The sequence below is a fragment of the Oryzias latipes genome, chromosome 3, assembly GCF_002234675.1.
Source record: "Oryzias latipes chromosome 3, ASM223467v1".
In the NCBI taxonomy this organism is placed as follows: domain Eukaryota; kingdom Metazoa; phylum Chordata; class Actinopteri; order Beloniformes; family Adrianichthyidae; genus Oryzias; species Oryzias latipes.
Window position 1 is genome coordinate 32,143,664 of NC_019861.2, and position 18,221 is coordinate 32,161,884.

The following is an 18,221-nucleotide window of genomic DNA, read 5'->3' on the forward strand; positions in this document are numbered from 1 at the left end:
GAAAGCATAAAGTCCTCGTGAAAAAAGAGATTTTTGACAAAAGTACATTGACAGAGATATGTCTAAGTGAAAGCAGGCCTGCAGGAGTAAAAATACATAGGAGAAGGCAGCCTCTTACTTTGATAAAGGCTTTGAAGCGTCTGTCTTTGGTCAGGAGGTCTTTGTAGAGGCTTACAGCTTCATTGTGGCGACTGCAAAATTTCCCATAAACCTTCTTCATACTTTCACCGTTTGATCCTGAGAACTGCAAGAGGACGCGACAATTTTTAAAACAAAACAAAAAAAGGGGGGAAAGCAAACAAAAATTTTCATAACATCTATGAAGACAAACAGCAGTCTACTCTGCTCTGACCTGATTGATCAGGATGTCTCCTATCCTGTTGATGATAAAGCTGCCCTCCAAACTGCCCCCATTCAGTTGGTTTTCCTTTTTGCGCTCTACGAGGCGAAGGAGGTGCTGCGTGTGGAGCTCCAGAAGCTCGTCTAGGACTGGAAAGAGCTTCTCCAGCGTCTGCGGCTCCAGCTGCACCTCCTTCTGCAGTCCTTTGCTGTACACTTCCGACATGATGCGAAGAGTTCGTATGTGGTGCATCTCCGTTTGCATCAGTTCTGCAGACACACGAGGAAGGAAGCAAAGCCGACTTTTACAGAGCTGCTGGGTTCATCACGTTCACATTTATCTGTCACAGCAGAATCCGATTCCTTCAGAGGTCTTTGATGTTTTCCATAAGTTCAGATTTCAGATGAAGCTCATGGTTAAGTCTGGACCATGAGCTCTGCTGCTATATAGCTTTGTTTTTGAATGCAATCTCCATCTTCCTCACTGTTCCTTTCTCCTCCATAAATGGCTTTGTGATTGTGTCAGTTTTCCTCTTTTGTCTAATAACAAATGTTCCAGTGTTTTGGTCTCTTACTAAGTCTGCTTGAAGCTTCTTTCCTGTTCAAATGTACAGTGATAAATAACCCGCGATAGCTGAAATCTACAAATAAGTCACTTTATAGAATAATAAGTCCATAATTATAAAACGAAAACAAAAATCTATTATTATTTTTTTACTTGTCCTGTCCAACAGCTGAGCTAACAGATAAGAGCTGAAAGCCTCTTTTGTTGGACATCATTTTATTTTTTTTTAAATAAAGCAAAATGAACGCATTCTGTACAGAAGACATGGCATAGAGGAGATTAACTGACAATGGTCTACAGCCAATCAGGACGCAGAACACAAAATGCTGAGAAAAAAACAAAACAACAAAAGGATGCAAAATGGCACCCAAAAAAAGAAAAAAAAGAAAGGTGAACCACGATATAGCGAGGCACCACAGCTAAATATATCACACTGAACATATTTATGTATATTACATTAACACTTCAGTCACAACAGTCAGTCACTTACAGGCCATAACAAAAATACAGATAATTCAAATTAAACTTACTGGAACTATCTGGACTATTTTTTTAAATCCCCAGTCATTTGTACTTTTTTGTGATGCTTCATAAATGAACAGAATAGAATTTACAATGAGAAGTTTTAGGCATTTACCATAGATGACATCCTGTCTCTTGACCAGCTCCTTATCCAGCTGCTGCAGGTACTGCTGCTCCACCCCCAAACTCCAGGAGTCTGCCTCCAGCTCTTTGGCCTCAGCGTCAAACTCCCCCATCAGCTGCCCATCCATCATCTCGGTTCCTGAAGCAGCAGCACAGCTCACATTTTACAGCCATGTCTCCCACGCTGGCAGGATAAAACCATTCCAGTGTGGACAGAGGAGAGCGGTATTTTGTCTATGCTGACCTTCATCTGTGAGGGACTCCATGGACTCCGTCACCTGGTTGGTTCTGTTGAGCGAGTCGGTGGACTGAGAGAGATACCGCAGAGTTTTGATGGGCATCTCGTCAAACACCGGGCTGCAAGGACGAAGCATAAAAGTCAAAACAGGAATAGGACAAAGTCTTTTCAGCTTCAAACGTGAAAACAATTTTAATAAAAACAAAAAGTTTTAAACTCATTTAGAGGAAAAAAATATAGTAGTAAGGTTGTCATCTGGACTTGGTTTTTAAAAGTTGAAGACGTTTCACCTCTTATCCAAAAGGCAATAGTTTTTGCAACTATTATAATAAGATATATGCATTTATTTGCCCTACAATTCACCCAACTAGACATTTTCCGTAACCCTTTTTTTTTACATTATTTTTATTAGTTTTTGTTACATGACAACAAAACACAAACCAAAACATAGGTCTATTCTAGGTGCTTCATGGGTCTATTTGTTGCACAGGGTCCATTTATTCCACTTTCAGTGTATTTGTGCCTCTCTTTCTTTATTCTACCTGTTATGAATCGGGAGCAGACAAGAAAGCGTAGTTTGAAAAAGAGCTAATTAGTGACAGAAAATACGCTGGTCGGGCCACGAGTTCCCTGCTCCGCTCCATTCTGATGCATCCACTGGCAGAAGACTAGATCCATGGACGCAGGGGCGGAGCTACAGCAGAGCAAGGGGGGCTAGCTGCCCTCCATCAAAAAGCTTTGCCCCCCAATTTCGGAGTCATTTTTAGAATCATTTTTGAAAATACAAGCTTCTTTAGCATTGCAAAAATAACTAAAGACATGTTTTTATTCTTAATCTTAAGCCTTTTTAGTTGTTTATCATTTTTTTTATCTTTTCATTTGTAATGATCTTTGATGCTGCTGTTCCCATTTCCCACCCTTCTAAAATCCTCTGCTCCCCTCCCGCACCCCCAATTTAAAATGTTCTAGCTCCACCACCGCATGTGCATCTTCGTTTTCCTCGTTCGAGCTTTCCTCGTCTGCTGCATCAGTAATGTTTTGTTAGAGGTGTGAGGGGCTGTAAGCTAGCGGGAGAGCATGTAAACAGAGAGCTCAGGGTAAAGTGAGAGGATTCGCACCAACAGTCCCGCCCACAACTCAGAGGTGAATTTCTAATGAACTCCTGGAAACTATGTCCATAAAAAGCTTTGAAAATAGATCAATAAGATGATGGGAGTGGGTGAGTCTTTAACTCACCCAGCAATGTTGCTAATGGAGAGACTCTTGGAGAGGTTGTTTCCCTGGAACGTCATGATGCTGGTGTGCCTCCTCGCCTGTGGGATCATCAGGGAGGACGTCTCCTCAGGGGAAAGGATGGCGGACCAGGGGCGCTCCCGTGTCCCTCCAGCTGTGGCAGAGAGCGCTCACATCAGCAACAGGTAAAGCCTGCAAATTCACCTCGAAACGATGCTCAAACTTAATTCTTTCTGAGCGGATGAGAGAGAAGGCTGCCGCTCACGTCGTCTTTAGGAGTAAATAGTTTTATGACTAAAGAGAATAGCCATAAAACTAAGTTTTTTTTCCCAACAAAAACACAAAATCATTCCTGTTGGGATCTATTAGTACCTAGGTGTATGGAAAGAAAAAATAAAATTACACTACGCAGATGACATCTGGTTGTCTTTATGTCTTTCTGCTGTTCTGAACATGCGGCGTCTGCCTCATACTAAACAAATACAGGATTAGGACAGGAGTGGGAAGAACCGATCACAAGTCTTTACAAAGACAGAGACTCCAGATTGAGAGGATGTCACATTAATCCTTTGGAAAAGTAACAGCACCCACAGGACATGCTGAGAGCAGACGCTCTAGTTAGACTTGGCTCGGAGGTTACCGGTGGAAACCTTTTTTGAATTCAGTCTGCTGTTTGGCACAAAACGCTCGACTGAATTTGGTTTTCCAGATGCCCGATGAATACTGGATGAAGGTAAACGCTCATCCGGCTTTGACCACCACAGTCCAAGAGTCAAGTCGGATCATTTTACGGCTTTGAGCTGGTATTTAAAGATGGTGCCATGAAAAAGAAATGAAACAGCAGACAAGAGAAATACGACACAAATATGGTTTGCTCCCCGAATGAAGCAGAACAGGCGTTTTCTGGTGAGATAATGTGATATCAAGGTTTCTGCAGCTTTAAGCTCTTCTTCAAGCTCCTGCATCAAAACGGTTGGTTTGCAGATGGGTCGGGGGGTTTTTTTGGGCCTCACAAAAGCTTGAAACTTACTTTTGTTCCTCATTGTAACTGCAGGCAAAGTGCTTGAGTCTGGAACCGTAAACTGCTGTTTGGGCAGCTAAATAGAAAAGCAGAGAAGAAATGAAAATATAAATCAATACCGGCTGCAGAGGAACAGTCCAACAAGTCTGCATGGAGCGGGCGTGACGCTGCTTACCTTCATCTTCACCTTGGCACAGGCTGGCAGGCTGTCCCTGCAGCCCTTGTGGACGGAAGCATTGCAGTCTGGAAAAAGAAAGAGCAGTGAAGGCTGAGAGTTTGGAAGGTGGTGTTGAGGCCAGTGAGGGTGCGTGGAGGGGTGGGGGCCAGAAACCCTGACTGGTTTTCATGGCCGGCCAGGAAACTCCTGCAGACCGCTAATGAAAGCCAGACTGGGGCAGGACGCGTGATGCAATCGAGGGGCAACACAGCTCGCCGGTGAAGTGGAAAAACGAGTCATGCCCAGAGTGACGCATGCACATCTATCTACGCTGCTCTGCGTGGGAACATTCACGCTCGCCGAACCTTCCCAAGTCCTCGTCGGTAAACAAAAGTCAGAACTGCAACTGCCCCAGTGTGTGGAATTCATGAACAATTTTTGACCTGTAAGCAGTCTCTGTGCATTAGTGCAAAAAGGAAAAGAGCAAATCAACTCCAAGCTCAAACAGGAAGTGCCAAGAAAAGGAAGATCTGTTTATGCTTGGAGCAGATTACACAAACTCGTTTTCATATCAACTTTTTTTCTTCACTTCCACCTCAAGCAATCATGGAGTTAAACCAGCAACCCAACGCCTGTGTGTACTATTTCAAACTGACCTGCAGCAACAATTCCCACTCCTGAATTTCCATAGACGCGCCCACTCTCTAAGCAGTCTGGCTTAAGAAAGGAGCTCGGCATGAGACGCTTTCACTTGTGGCCTGAAAATATCTACGATTTTCACATCAGTCTCCCCAAGTTTTCATGTTTCAATGCTTTTTTTTCTTACTTTTAACTAATTCCAGCAAATCTGACTGAAAGCATTTGCTGTGTGCGTCTGTAGAATGGACACCAGCCAGACATCTGTGAGCACAAACCTCCTGAAAACGCAAAAAGAGCTGGTTCTTGTTTGTGCCGAGGATCTGGGATGTGAGATCCGCGGGAGTCCGTGGCGAAACCCATTTCTGCTTTTTGAGTTTTCTCCCTAGAGGAGGAGTTGCACCTAAAGACTTGAGCAACAAACTACATCCTCTTTAGAGCTGCAGCTGCTGCTCCAGACAGAAACTGCCTCAAAAAGCGCCCTGTCGACATTACAGCCGACTGCTTTGTCTTTGTGCTTCAGGAAGCATCACAGCTTCACTCGGGTAATAATACACCCATGCGCAAAAATGTTAATCTGCCAATATTACCAATCCTACTATCTCAATGACTATAATAATGGATTAGATTTATCTGCGCTTTTCCAGACGCTCAAAGCGCTTACAATGTGTCCTTATGTATACTTGGTGATGGTAGAGGCGTGGCCTAAGCTCCCTCTGACCATCACCTGGACATTCATACACCAGAGGAGCCACACTGGAGGCAGGGGGGGTGAAGTGTCTAGCCCAACGACACGACAGTTGACTGGGCGGAGCGGCGATCGAACCGCCCACCCTTCAATCATCAGACGACCTCTCAACCTCCTGAGCCACTGCCGTCCTCCGTATCATTATTATTATTATTAAAATGAATATGTCCTCCAAATGAAATGATGTGTGCAATAAATGGTGACTGAGCCTTTTCATTAAACTAATCATCTGCTCAGAATGACTCATGAAACATGACTCTGATGTGCAGTTAGATAAGAAAAAAAAATGAAACAAAATACAAATTTTGAAAAGAGAAAAAAAAAAAAGAACTCACAAGAACAAAAGAAAGCATCCTTGCTGTTGACAGCCTTGTTGCACTGGAAGCATTGTGCCGCCTGGCTGGAGGGAGTGAAATGATGACCGTTCAACGTCTTCTTTTCCTTCTCCTTGCTCTCTTTCTCTTTTTTATCTCGATCTTTTTCCTGCGTGGGAGAAAATGCAGCGTCAAACGAACAACTCTGCTGATCATGATGACGTGGTGGAAATGCACAGCATCTTCTCAAAGTTAAAAGACATTTTGGGCAAGTTTAGATTAAAGGTTTGGCCGTGCACAAATGCTGCAGGCATGGGGGGTAAGGGCCCGTAGGACGCCCACTCAAACTGGCTTTCTATTAGTCAGGTTGCATGCACGGAGCGCAGAACCGGCGTTCAAGGAGTCAGTTAGTTCTGTTCAAGTGATAAGTGCATGCAGGGAGCGAGCATTTATCACTTAAACACCGCTAGCTGCCCCCTTGTTCAGCGCACGGGGTTCGAGTGGGCTAAAATATCAAGAAAAATTCATTCGACATGCCAGCGTCTCACCCTTGCGTGTTGTCACCATTTTCCTATTTTTTGCCCACCGACAGCCCGTAAGGTCAGTGCAGGGAAAGACATGGAGACTCAAACTCTGAGCCTCTCTGAGCCTGGAGTTTAAGGTGCTGTTACACTGCAACAACTGTCCAGCAGGCTTCATTCAAGTAGGACTAGAAATCCTTTGGTTTGTTTGTCTTTCACACTGCACCTTTGAGAGCAAACCAAACCGCCTGGGCATTGTTTTTTTTCCCCAACAGCTGCTACTTTGAGCTATATAACACAAGCACTCACCAGGAGGGAAGAACAAAGCATTAGCCTAGTACAATAGAGGATTAGAACAGTTCATTCAACTCAGCTAACCTGTCACTTCGCGTTTTCCCTTCAAATACCTTTTGAACTTCTCGATTCTTCCAATTTGCATGGTGGCATTTGTGTTATACTTCCTAAAGTTCAGAGCACTGATGCTACGTTCACTGCGTTAACTCTACATTTGCATATAAAAAAATAAACCACCAGTGGGGTTTGTTGCATAAATAGGTTGGTTCTGGAAGAAGATGCTCTTTCACACTGAAATGATGAAGGAGAGAACACAGGATCCTGCTTTTAAGGCAAAGTGACAGAGAGACACTCCTAATGTGCGTTATAAAGTACGCTACAGTTCAGTCTATTGCTCTAAATAAAATAAAAAAATCTCTTTATGTTGAGCAATATTCCAATGTTCTTTCAAAAATGTTTAACAAAGTATCAGAAATGTTTCAGATGGGTTTTGATGTGTAAGGAACGGTAACGGACATTCTTCGCGGTGGGGGTTGGTTCTCTGTATTTGTATCAGCATATTTGCAGGTGTCTCTGGTCCCTAACCCCCGGAGACAATACTGTATTTGAGAACTGGACACAGTGAGTGTGACGTCACCCATAGAAAATAGCTCCAACCATGTAAAAATCAATGCAGTCGCCAATTTTTTTTCACGATGCAGACACCGACATGTTGGAGCCAGATGACGTCAGTAATAGGCAGTGATTGGTACGAGACGGTTTGAGTTATTGTTTCTATGGTAACCACTTTTACCAATCGGGTGTGAATCTGTTGGAAGTCAACACCCTTACCAAAATTAAAATGGCATACACAAAATCTGTCCATCAAACATACAGGTTTTTGTACATGGGGGTCAGCAGGCACCTCCCACTTTTATTGAGACATCTGATTGGCCAGTTTATAACTTAAATGACTTAGAAAAAGGAAAAAAGGAAAAAAGAAAATATATATATATAAACACACACACACACACACACACATGTATATACACACATATAGGATTAGCAAAAACATGTTAAAAAAAAAAAGGTATCATAGCAAAAATTGTTATTTTGACGAACAGAATGACAGAATATTAGCTGTTTCTTTATCTATAGAAGTCTATGGGATACTGGCAGATCTCTTTTGAGAGTTTCACTTTCCTTTTCGAGGATTTTTCAGTTTGTGGAGTTTGGGTCAAACTTTCCTTAATTCCCACATTCAAGTGTTTCATTGAGAGTTTATTATCAGCATTCTGATGAATTTTTAATGCTGCCATAGTTTTAGAAGTTCTCTCATCTACAGTCACCCTCAAGCCTCTTTTTGGAAATGTCCATTCAGACTCCTCTACCAAACTGCTGCAGGTTGAGGAAGCAGAGGCTCCAGGTGAAGCCTGGTGACACGTTAGGTGGACAAACACACCGGGCTCTGACAAAATGCTTCTCCGTTCCACGAGCTGCATGTGCTCAACTCCAGTCTGAACCCCGCAGAGTCCCATTATTACTCTGATGTAGCAGCAGCAGGGGGTTTGACACATTATTTATGCTGACAGCATAGTAATTTGTTAAAGGAGGGACGTTAATGAACTGCTTTTTGTCTTCGGGTTTGATCACGAGGCCCGTGTTTGATGCTTGGTAGGGCTCACAGACTGAAACCACCACTAACACAGCAGTGACAAACACACATTCATGCGGTCCAGATGGATTCTCGCAGCCAGACGGTGTGATGAGTGAGACACATCTGCAGGATGCGCTCTCTGGAAATCACATGTCTGACCTTCTCAAAACAGAACTCTCTGTCTGCTCTGCCTCTGCATTAACTCGTCATTATCATCATCATCATCATTCGCTAACACAGTGAGCAGAGTCCCATTCCCATAAAGTGATCCAGAGAAGAACAGAGTTTCTATTCTATTCTATTACATCACAGCCTCCACCCAAAGCCAGAGGAAATGGGCAAAAGGGAGTTTTCCAGAGTTTTAATGGCCAGCGTGGGCATCTCGGTTTGTGAGAACCAAAGAGCCCCGACACACTAGAACCCGCTCAATTCTGTTTTCAGACAGACCGGACCGCAGCGCGTTAGAAAGTCATTACAACTGTTTTTATTCTCACTTCCTCCGACGAACCAACAAACATGTCTGCCTCAAACTTTTCAATTCTTTCTCGATTTTTCGTACCAAAGAAAACAAACAATTCAACTCAATGGAAAAGTCAAAGAAAGTGCAGATTATTCTGTTTTTGTTTTTTTACACAGTGGATGTAACCACTTCTGACACCTCACCCAAAGACTTAAACAAAGCAGAAACCCTGTCAAGCGCTCTCTATCAGGCAATGACTTCACTGGAAAAACATCTCAGCTCATTCAGCAGCACGTCAGGCAGGATCCCATGACAGCTGCTGAACCTCTACCGCAAGGCGACAGGGAAAGCCGAGCTCGCTCTCCGCCTACCTCCAGCCAACCTTTCCATTTCACCGAGAAGAACATGGCCTCCTGTGAATCTCCTGCATACCATCGCTGGCTGCGGCTGAGCGGCTAAAGCTCCGGCTACCACAGAGGCTCCATGAGGAACCCTGCAAAGAGGAAGTGACTGCCTCGCCACAGGACATGCTATTTCTGCAATGACCCCGCAGTCTGGTACGGATGCTGTAAAAAAACAAAAAAACACAGCAAAGATCCTCTTCCAGAGATTTCAGGCTCACACTGTTGCTTTGTGCAAAGAGTGACTAATGAATAATTAAAGCTTGAGAGTTGGGGAAAAGAAGCTGAATTTATACAGACTTCCTCACTTCTGCTTAAACTCAAGAGTTTGATAGAAAGATATAAATAAAAAGGTGTTCGCAGCATAAAATAAATCATCTCAAAAGGCACAATTCTACCGAGAATCTGGACCTTTTAATAGAAGCCGACTAGCCTGCAGCTACGGTCATCATCTTCACTCTCCTGTCACTTTAAAAGCAAAACGAAGACTCGTTTCACCGAAAAGATTAGAAAACCACAGCTTACCCGGCCTTCCTGTTCGGCTTCCTGTTCAACCCTCAGTGTCTCTTTGCAAAAGCTACGTGTTTCACAAGCAGTTTCTGAATACAAACGCCTGACTTAAAAAAAAAAAAACAACATTGTTGAGTTAAACTTGAGCCCCTTTGATATGAAAATCCATGTAAAGACCCACCTTAGGGGAAATTGTGTTTTGGGTGTTTTTAACGTGTGCTTGTGGAATTTTTTTTGATGATGAAGAGACATGTATTAGGATAATTAAGCTCTAATTTGCATGTCTGAGTATTTATTTTACTTAAATTATAGTAAATCAGTAAAATGCAAATATTTGTGATGTGCGAGTTACTACGGCAAGCCACAGGTTCCATGCCCTGCCCCGTTCTGATGCATCCACTTGTAGATCCGATTTACTCATTCGAGTTTTGGCTCAAACCTGTACGGCTGGATTGCTCTGATTTCTGTGGCACCACTAATGCTACGTTGGGGGTGTGAATGTGTAAACAGCTGGGTGATGGGAAGTGGGGGCGGGGTTGCTCACAGGAAAAATTCTCATGAATTCCTGCTGCTCTGCAGAAACTATGTCCTAGAAAACAACACAGGTTTTACATTTTGGCTAAAAACGTCATAGTTAAATACCTCTGGGAACAGTTTTAAAATAGATCGAAATACGATCGGAGTGGGACTTTAGATATTGTTTAATAGAAGAGTTGGATGACCAATAGATGGGCACAGACGGGAAATTTTTATTATTACATCATATTTCTTTGAATTCATTCCAGGCATGAGCAGGCCCAGTTCCTCATGATGAAACTGACTAATGCAATCGGCCTTTGTAAGCACTTTCTGATCAGGAATGGTTTGAATAAAACATGCATTTTCTACAGGTTCTTTCCGAGCATCCTTTAAAAGTTTGAAGAGTCTCCTGCGGTAGAATCTTCTGTCCCACCCAGTTAATAGACACGTAACCTCTCCTGACAGCCCATTACTCAACCTAAAATCGAAATATATAACTAAGCTCACTGACCATGAAGCTAATTAATGACGTTTTAAGCAGTTAAAAGTTGATGAAATGTTGTTGAAAGTTTTTTTTACTGTAAAGGCTCAGCAGATTTCCTCAGTTTAGAAGTTCAAATATCGTTCAGTATAGTGAGTGGTGGTAAAATGAATCCATTCCTGTCAAATAAAGTGGTCAGGGCTTAAAAAAACAAAGCAAATGCCAGGTTCTCAAACTATCTGAGCAACAGTGGAGCAGGAAGAGCCCGAGGAGCGTTCTACAGCCGCAGAGCAGAAGGTTCTGAACGCTCACCCTGGTTTTCTTGTACATCTTACTCTTGAGGTAGCTGAAGGTCCGGCCCACTTTGGTCACACTCTTTCCCTCGTTGTCGCTCCTCAAAGGGCCGGGCTCCTCCTCTGATATACTGGGTTAAAAAACACACACAAACACAGATGTTGTTCCCCAACAGCTGCATCCACACCTCATGGTTTCCATCATGCATCCATTGTCCTCTGGAAGCATTTGATAGCTTCTCTGGTTCTTTATTGGACTATAAAGGTCCTGGCAGCACTGAGAGTCCAGAGAAACACTTTCTTAGATGAGCACAGCTGAACTGACCTGTACGCTAGTGACCCAGAAGTGCTGGAAATGGACCTCATGCCTGAAAAGAAACAAGAAAGGAAGTGAGTAGAGCTTTTCTTCATCTCTGTGAGGGGCTAAAACACCAATCACTAAGTCGAGGGACACGTCACTGCACGGTCTAGCTTCAAGGATTTGGCAAATGCTTCATACAATGCCCATGAAAATGTGGCCTTTAGGTACCCTTACAGGCAGGCTACCAAGTGACTCTGTTGGAAAACAGAGGCTGGAGGTAGTTTCTGACTTTCCATCCAGAGCTGGATGAATAGATGACCTCAGTTCTAAAAGTCATATACATTTTATGTTTTTTCATGCAGGCTCAAATGAGCTCATTAAAGAAAGTCAAAGTAGTTGAAACTGGGGTGTTAAGGGTCTCTTAACCCTCTGATTTATTAGTTATTCCGATTTTCCACCTCCAATATTCAGTTTTCTACAGCTAAAGTCAGAAAAATGGACTCAAATCCCACCAAACGTTAACCAAAAAGACCCAACTTTTAACATCAATTCTAACGAAAAAGATCCGCTCAGCTTTGTGTGCCAATTCTGTTGATCAACCCGCCTGTGTTGCTGTTACATATTTAAATCGATGGTGAACACAAGCGGAAACACATCATGGGTAGGAGAACAAAAAGAAAGACTGGGTTTCTTTGCCAAGAAGTGACAGTATTATCAGAGCGGAAGAAAGAGCTTCCTCAGATTACCTGCAGCGCTCATGACGGCTCTATTCCTCTTTCTCTCCTGATCCTGACTCAATTCGTTGCAACAGAACTTCGCACAGACTATTTTAGGTAAAGGTCACTGACATACTGAACAGTCATGGTCTCACTAAGCGAAGCACAAAAGAAATGATTAGCAGCGTGCCTGCTGGCTGAGGCGGGAGTGGGTTTTCTGCAACAGCAGCTTTACTTCAGGGTTTTTTTTTTTCATTCTGACAATAGCTTAATATCACCAGCAATTAGTGGGCTCCTTATGGCAAGTTAATGACAGCAGAACATTCAGGCTCCACTGGCCTTCAGCGTTAAGCGGTGCTTAGCTGTGGCGGCACTAGAGTGGAGCACCAATTCACTGCAAAGCTGTAAAAAATCTAAAGACCGACAGTGAGCTTTAATCCGACGGGTTTTATGGCTCCTCCAGAGAAGAGGAGCGACTCACAGGTGGGGACGCCCGTCTCCAGCTCCTGACTCTCTTCACCGAGCTGTCAACGTGGCTGCAAAATTCAGGGCTCTACAGGGAAAATCTACAGCTCTGGTGCTGAAGCAACATCTACTTCCTACTTCAGCTTCGCAGGTCTGTACTTACTCAAGTCATCCTCATCATCGCTCGAGGAAGAGTCTCCGAAAATGAACTGAGACTTAGATTTGGTAAGGATCGGGGAAAGGTTGAAAGAGAAGGAGATGCGCCTCTGTCGCCTGAGGCGTACCACCGCTGGGGGGGGGACCAGGGAGGAAAGAACCACAACAGGAATGGATGATTTATTCAGAAACATGACAACAATGATGCCAAACTGATGAAGAAAGGAAACACCTGTTGAAACAGGAAATTAAGGTCCAAAAATAATAATGTAGTGAGACGGGAGCTTGGATAACTATGACTAAACTTACAAATCAAAATGCAAAAGCATAAAAAAGATGAAAAGTTAGTAAATTTATGAAGCCTTTTGAGAACTCGATGGCATTTTTTGACGATGGAGGACATATATAACAAGAATTAAGCTTAAACGTGCATCTCTGGGTTTTTCTTTATTGAGATCATTGGTTTAAACTTTCCATTTGGAGGACATTCAGGTTTTTCTGTGCTTCAAACGGAACTTTGTTCATTTGCAGTCAAAACACATGTTCAGGAGTCTGTGTGTATTGGGTGTGGCATGAAAAAAGCTCCTTACTGTCGATGTCTTTGTGGCTGATGGCCAACATGGACACAGACTTGGTGAGGGGCAGAGTCCCTGGATGGCAGCTGCTTCGCAGAGGAAGATAACGCCTTGATTTCTGCAACAAGAAACACGGTTAAACCAAAAGGAGGCAAAAATGGGTTGAAGTAATTTGGAACGAAAAGTTAAAAAAAAAAATCAAGTCAGAAAAGCATTATGTAAGAATAAATGACTCTAAAGAAAAGGTCAGAATCGGGTTATTGCAACTATGTAAAGAAAAAAAACAGTTAAAGACCCACTCCGATGAAAATGGTATTTTTAAAATGTTCTTTTGGCATTTTTCTGACGATGGAGGACATATATAACAAGAATTAAGCTTAAAATTGTTTTATTTTTATTGAAATCATTGTGAATCAAGAGCAGACAAAAAAATGCCATTGAAAAAAATCGTATTTGTCTCGTTAAAATTCCGCTGAGCGGGCCACAAACTCCCTGGTCCAAACTCTCAGTAGCAGAAGGGGGAAGGGGGGCGGGGTTGCTCCATGAAAGTGGTCTAGCCCACAACTCCTAATGAACTCCTGCCGCTCTGAAGAAACTATGTCCTGGAAAACTACACAGGGTTTTTGATTTTGGATAAAAATGACAATCATAATTAAAAGATTACTGGGAACGCTTTTAAAAATAGATAAAGAGGTGATCGGAGTGGGACTTCAAATAAACCAATTCTCAAAAAGAAGAAGAAAGCAGCATTTTTAGTTAGTCTTTAAACTGTTTTGAAGAGAAATAAATCCACGTGAAGACGTGAAGACGTGGATGATTGATAATCCTAGTTAATCCACAAACTGACAAGCCCTGACCGTGCACGAGGCGAGTTTATCTGCAAGATTTGCAAATCCATTTCTCTTCTTAGCATTAGGCCTGGGATTTCCTGAGAATTCCTCCATCTGATAGCTAAGAGGATCTGACTCCTGAAGACTTTGTGGGTGGGTGTGTGCATCAGCTGACCAGGTCATGCACTCCTCCGACATCCTCCTGCTCCTCCTGCTCCTCCGTCAGAGAAACCAGCGAGCCCTTGTCTTCGCTGTCCTGCCTGGGCAGCCTGGAGGGCTCCACCATTTGGGGGCCCCGGGTGGAGGAGCCCCTCAGCTCGTCGCGGCCTCCGCTGAGTCCCTCGAGGCTGTAGCTGCGCAGGCAAACAACAAGCAAATGTCACCTGGTCAAAAACCGACTTTTGTGTTCACACTGCAAACAATCCTGTGAAATATTCATTACTGGTCGTGTTCTGCTGCACCACACGCACGCACACACACACACACACACACACACACACACACACACACCCACACACACACACACACAAACACACCAACACAAGCATGCACCTGTTGATACATGCACAGAGCCAGTGCTGCACAGTGTTTAGTCAGCTGAGTTATCGCCGAGCTCCGGAGCAGATTTACAGCTGAAACCACCGCAAATGACTTCCAACACCAGCATCAGGACACAGAGCTCAGCAGCTGTGATTTACCAACCCAATTAAATCGATCTATGACTGGGAATAAGAGGCCTTGAAAAATCCAATGCAATGATTATGAGGAGGAAAATTACAGCTACATTTCAGGATGAGCGATGCTGGCGGACAGCAGCTTTATCTGCTTCAGGACAGGTTATGTGACGCTTGAATCTCCAGCAGTAAATCTCTCTTTTCAGTCCTTGTGCGCTCGTATGGCACTCCATTATCCAGCAAACCCTCCTCAGTCCAACACTTTCAAGCATCACTAACTAAGACCCGCCTAAAAGAATCATCAGTGACCAGTGCAGAGCAGCACTTACCAATCCTCAGGGCCGTGAATGAAAATGGCTATATTTGCCATATTAAAGTCTCCTTCCTGGTAGTGTTAATATATACTTATCCTGCAGAGTCGCAAGGTCGTCCATACTGAATAGGAGCTGCAGTTATTGCAGCTCGTGGCTGTTTGAAGCCGATGTGCGTCTGCCTGATAGGGCAGGGCATTGTAGAAGAGACAAAACAAGCCTGCACACCCACAACAACGACAAATGCAAATAAATGCGCGTAAATAGGCCACATTCAAAGAAGGGCATGTGCTATGTGCAAAAAAGGAAGCAGCAAAACACCCACTGCTGCTGGGGGGGGTTGCATCAGGAAGACACCAGCTGATAGAGCTTGAAGAAGAAAAGAAGGACACACACACAATGATGAAGCAAATGATGAAGGTGGAGGAGCAGGAAATGGAAACGCCTGAAAGTAAGGGGCAGTTGTGCATTTCCGGAATAACTGGAAAGACAATACACACCAAAGTGAAACACAAACACTGGATAGAGTTTACTTCCTGCTGCAGCCTGCAGTCATATCAGGAAATCAAACTGCGCTGCAGCAGCAGCAGAACAGTTCTGAGACTGCAGAAAGTGAGAGGAGCTGCTGTCGTCCTCAAAGTGACAGATGTGGCCAGATGGTTCCAGCTGTGGCTTTCCACAATACAAAACATATCTCAATTAAAGCCAGACAGATGTTCAAAAGGCTAATGACTATAACTAAAGAGCAAGCTTTCCTAAATCAAATCTGCCTTTAGAATCTGGATTTTATTCTATGCTGATGCACAAAAGACTTATCTTTTCAAGTAGCCTCAAGGGGGGTTTATACAAATATACACCCCCTGTATCTAAAGCTACACAACCCCCCTACTGTAGCAGAAAAACCTTTTTAAAAATCAGCTTGTTTGCTTAACTGCTGGACAATAAAAGTAAAACAATACAATATATAGACATGAATTATTATTTTGTCACCTGAGGCCTAAGTAGTAGATATCTCCGGACCGTTCCGGTGGGACAAGCGGTATCGGGGCGCAGAGTAAAAAAAAAAACCACTAACCAATTTTTTTCCCATTTTATTTATAATCTGATTATGAAAGACAGTTTTATTTTGAAAATCTACTGGATTCTCTGCACCTCACCAGACTCATTCTTGACGCATGTCAAGTAGCTGGCATAATATTCAGCAACCGGCTGTCAATGTTACATAGATGCTGCTAATAAAGTTACTCAAACGGGGGATTCATGTTTATCATTATGTTTAGAATATCCCAGTTTTAGGGACCCATTTTCTTCAGTATTTAATCATCACACCTTAAAAGACAGACAAGACTGAAGTCTGCCTCCAACTTTTTTATCTTCTGCTTTGACAAGGAAAATCTAGATTACATTTTAACTGTTCCTACATGAAACCTATTTTACAAATAAAGTATAAACCAACCAGCTGCAGATATTTTATAGAGGATAAAGATACATTTTTCATTCAAAAGTTAAGCAAAAATGAAAGCTACAAAAATGGACGCACACTTCGGCCTTTCGCAGGCTGGTCTTTGAAAATATTGTCTGACATTTAACAGGTCTGTGGCCTGAAGAAGTTTGGGGGCAGCTGGGTTAAAAACATTTATACTAAACAAAATATTGTCCCTTTTCTCAGAAAAACTGGCAATACTGCTATTCTGACAACTATAAAAACCATCTTGAACCCTTTCATCAGCTTTTTGATCAAGTCAACTAAAATATCTCAGAAGATCTCTAAACTGTAGCTGCGTCTCCTGACAGAAATTGTCTAGTTTACCTAAAAGTGGGAAGTCTGGTAGGAACTGCAGAACTGCCTCAAAATCAGCCAAATTCTTGAGTACACAATGAGTGCAGGGTCCACCTAAAGCTTCCTCCCTCCTCTTTCCTGTTCAAAGGGTATTTTAGACAGTCACAAGCACCAATCTACAGTTGGAACTGCTTCCACCTTTGTTTCAGTGCAGTATCACAGCGGCTTTTCCTTCAACACCGACTCTGAACTCATTTGACAGCTTCACAGTCTGAAAAAATCCCTACAGGACTCGGTGAGGCAGTACAGCTGAGTCTCTTGAGCCGAACCCTCTTTCAAAAGCGCCTGCTTGCTATTACCACTGCAACACAAAACAGCGGCGGACTCAAGCGTCCATTTGCCACAGTGCTTTATGCACATTCCAGCAGTGGGGGGAAAAGAGAGGATCATTTTTCAGAGTAATCGCCTGCAGGGATGCAGCAGAAAGCGGGAACAGAGCAGCAAGCGGATGTTAAAAAGCAGGAGCTTTATGGCCCACACCGGCCTGCATCAGGCACCGCACGTCACGGAGAAAGAGAGCATTAACAGCACACGGACTGATGATGAATGTGATTCATTTGTACCTTCTCCTGTGAAAGGCCGGCCTCCTCTCACCATGGCAACGAATGGAACTGGAGGTGATGAAAGAGAGACAGGAAGTGGAGGATGATGGGTGATGTGAGTGGAGATTTGAGAGGAGTTAAGGTGAGAAAGAAAATAATATATGGATGAACTCTGCCAAAAATGAAGGAGCCTTGAGCTCTTTTAGCAGATCAGAACATGAAGACACAGTTAATGTAGGAAAGAAGGTTTCTGTATAAAGTAATTATCTGTCTGTCTGTTTAATCCACTTACAAGCCATTGCACCAAAAACACAAGTCATCTTCAAAACAATTCCTAAAAAAAAGAATAAAATGTTATCTATGATTAGATAAAAACTATTCCTTGTCCTTCACTTTCATAGCAGCAGCTTTTTCTTGTCGTTATGTAGCAAACTTTAAAGATAAATAAACTGCCTTCCTAATTTCAAACTATTTATAAGGAGAAAGGATTGTAAGGATAAAGAAAATATCGATTATTAAAAAAACTTCAAACCAATGTTGCTGGATTTACATGCAAGTCCATTTCTTTATATTAAATGTAACCACTGAAAATACAGTGGGGCAAAAACGCATTTAGTAAGCCACCAGTTGTGCAAGTTCTCCCGCTGAAAAAGATGACAGAGGCCTGTAATTTTCATCATAGATAAACCTCAACTATGAGAGACTAAATGAGGGGGAACAATCGAGAAAATCACATTGTCGGATTTCTAAAGAATTTATTTGAAACTGATGGTGGAAAATGAGTATTTTGGCAAAAACAA

The 18,221-nt window shown here is 42.9% G+C and overlaps 1 protein-coding gene across 5 annotated transcripts in view; it reads right to left on the reverse strand.

Annotated features, from left to right (window-relative positions):
- The window catches only part of akap13 (A-kinase anchoring protein 13), a 117,980-nt gene that overhangs the window by 16,974 nt on the left and 82,785 nt on the right, over positions 1-18,221 (reverse strand). For 4 of the 5 annotated variants that reach the window (XM_020700574.2, XM_020700573.2, XM_011493920.3 and 1 more), the window contains exons 13-25: positions 17,443-17,490; positions 14,230-14,407; positions 13,240-13,342; positions 11,337-11,379; positions 11,031-11,142; positions 5,918-6,065; positions 4,217-4,284; positions 4,051-4,117; positions 3,024-3,174; positions 1,794-1,906; positions 1,542-1,688; positions 353-609; positions 119-244 (exon numbers count right to left, since the gene is read on the reverse strand). In XM_020700574.2, the coding sequence (XP_020556233.2) occupies positions 119-244; positions 353-609; positions 1,542-1,688; positions 1,794-1,906; positions 3,024-3,174; positions 4,051-4,117; positions 4,217-4,284; positions 5,918-6,065; positions 11,031-11,142; positions 11,337-11,379; positions 13,240-13,342; positions 14,230-14,407; positions 17,443-17,490 (1,561 nt within the window). The remainder of the gene's footprint in view (positions 1-118; positions 245-352; positions 610-1,541; positions 1,689-1,793; positions 1,907-3,023; positions 3,175-4,050; positions 4,118-4,216; positions 4,285-5,917; positions 6,066-11,030; positions 11,143-11,336; positions 11,380-13,239; positions 13,343-14,229; positions 14,408-17,442; positions 17,491-18,221) is intronic. The other variant, XM_020700578.2, reaches the window with a different exon arrangement.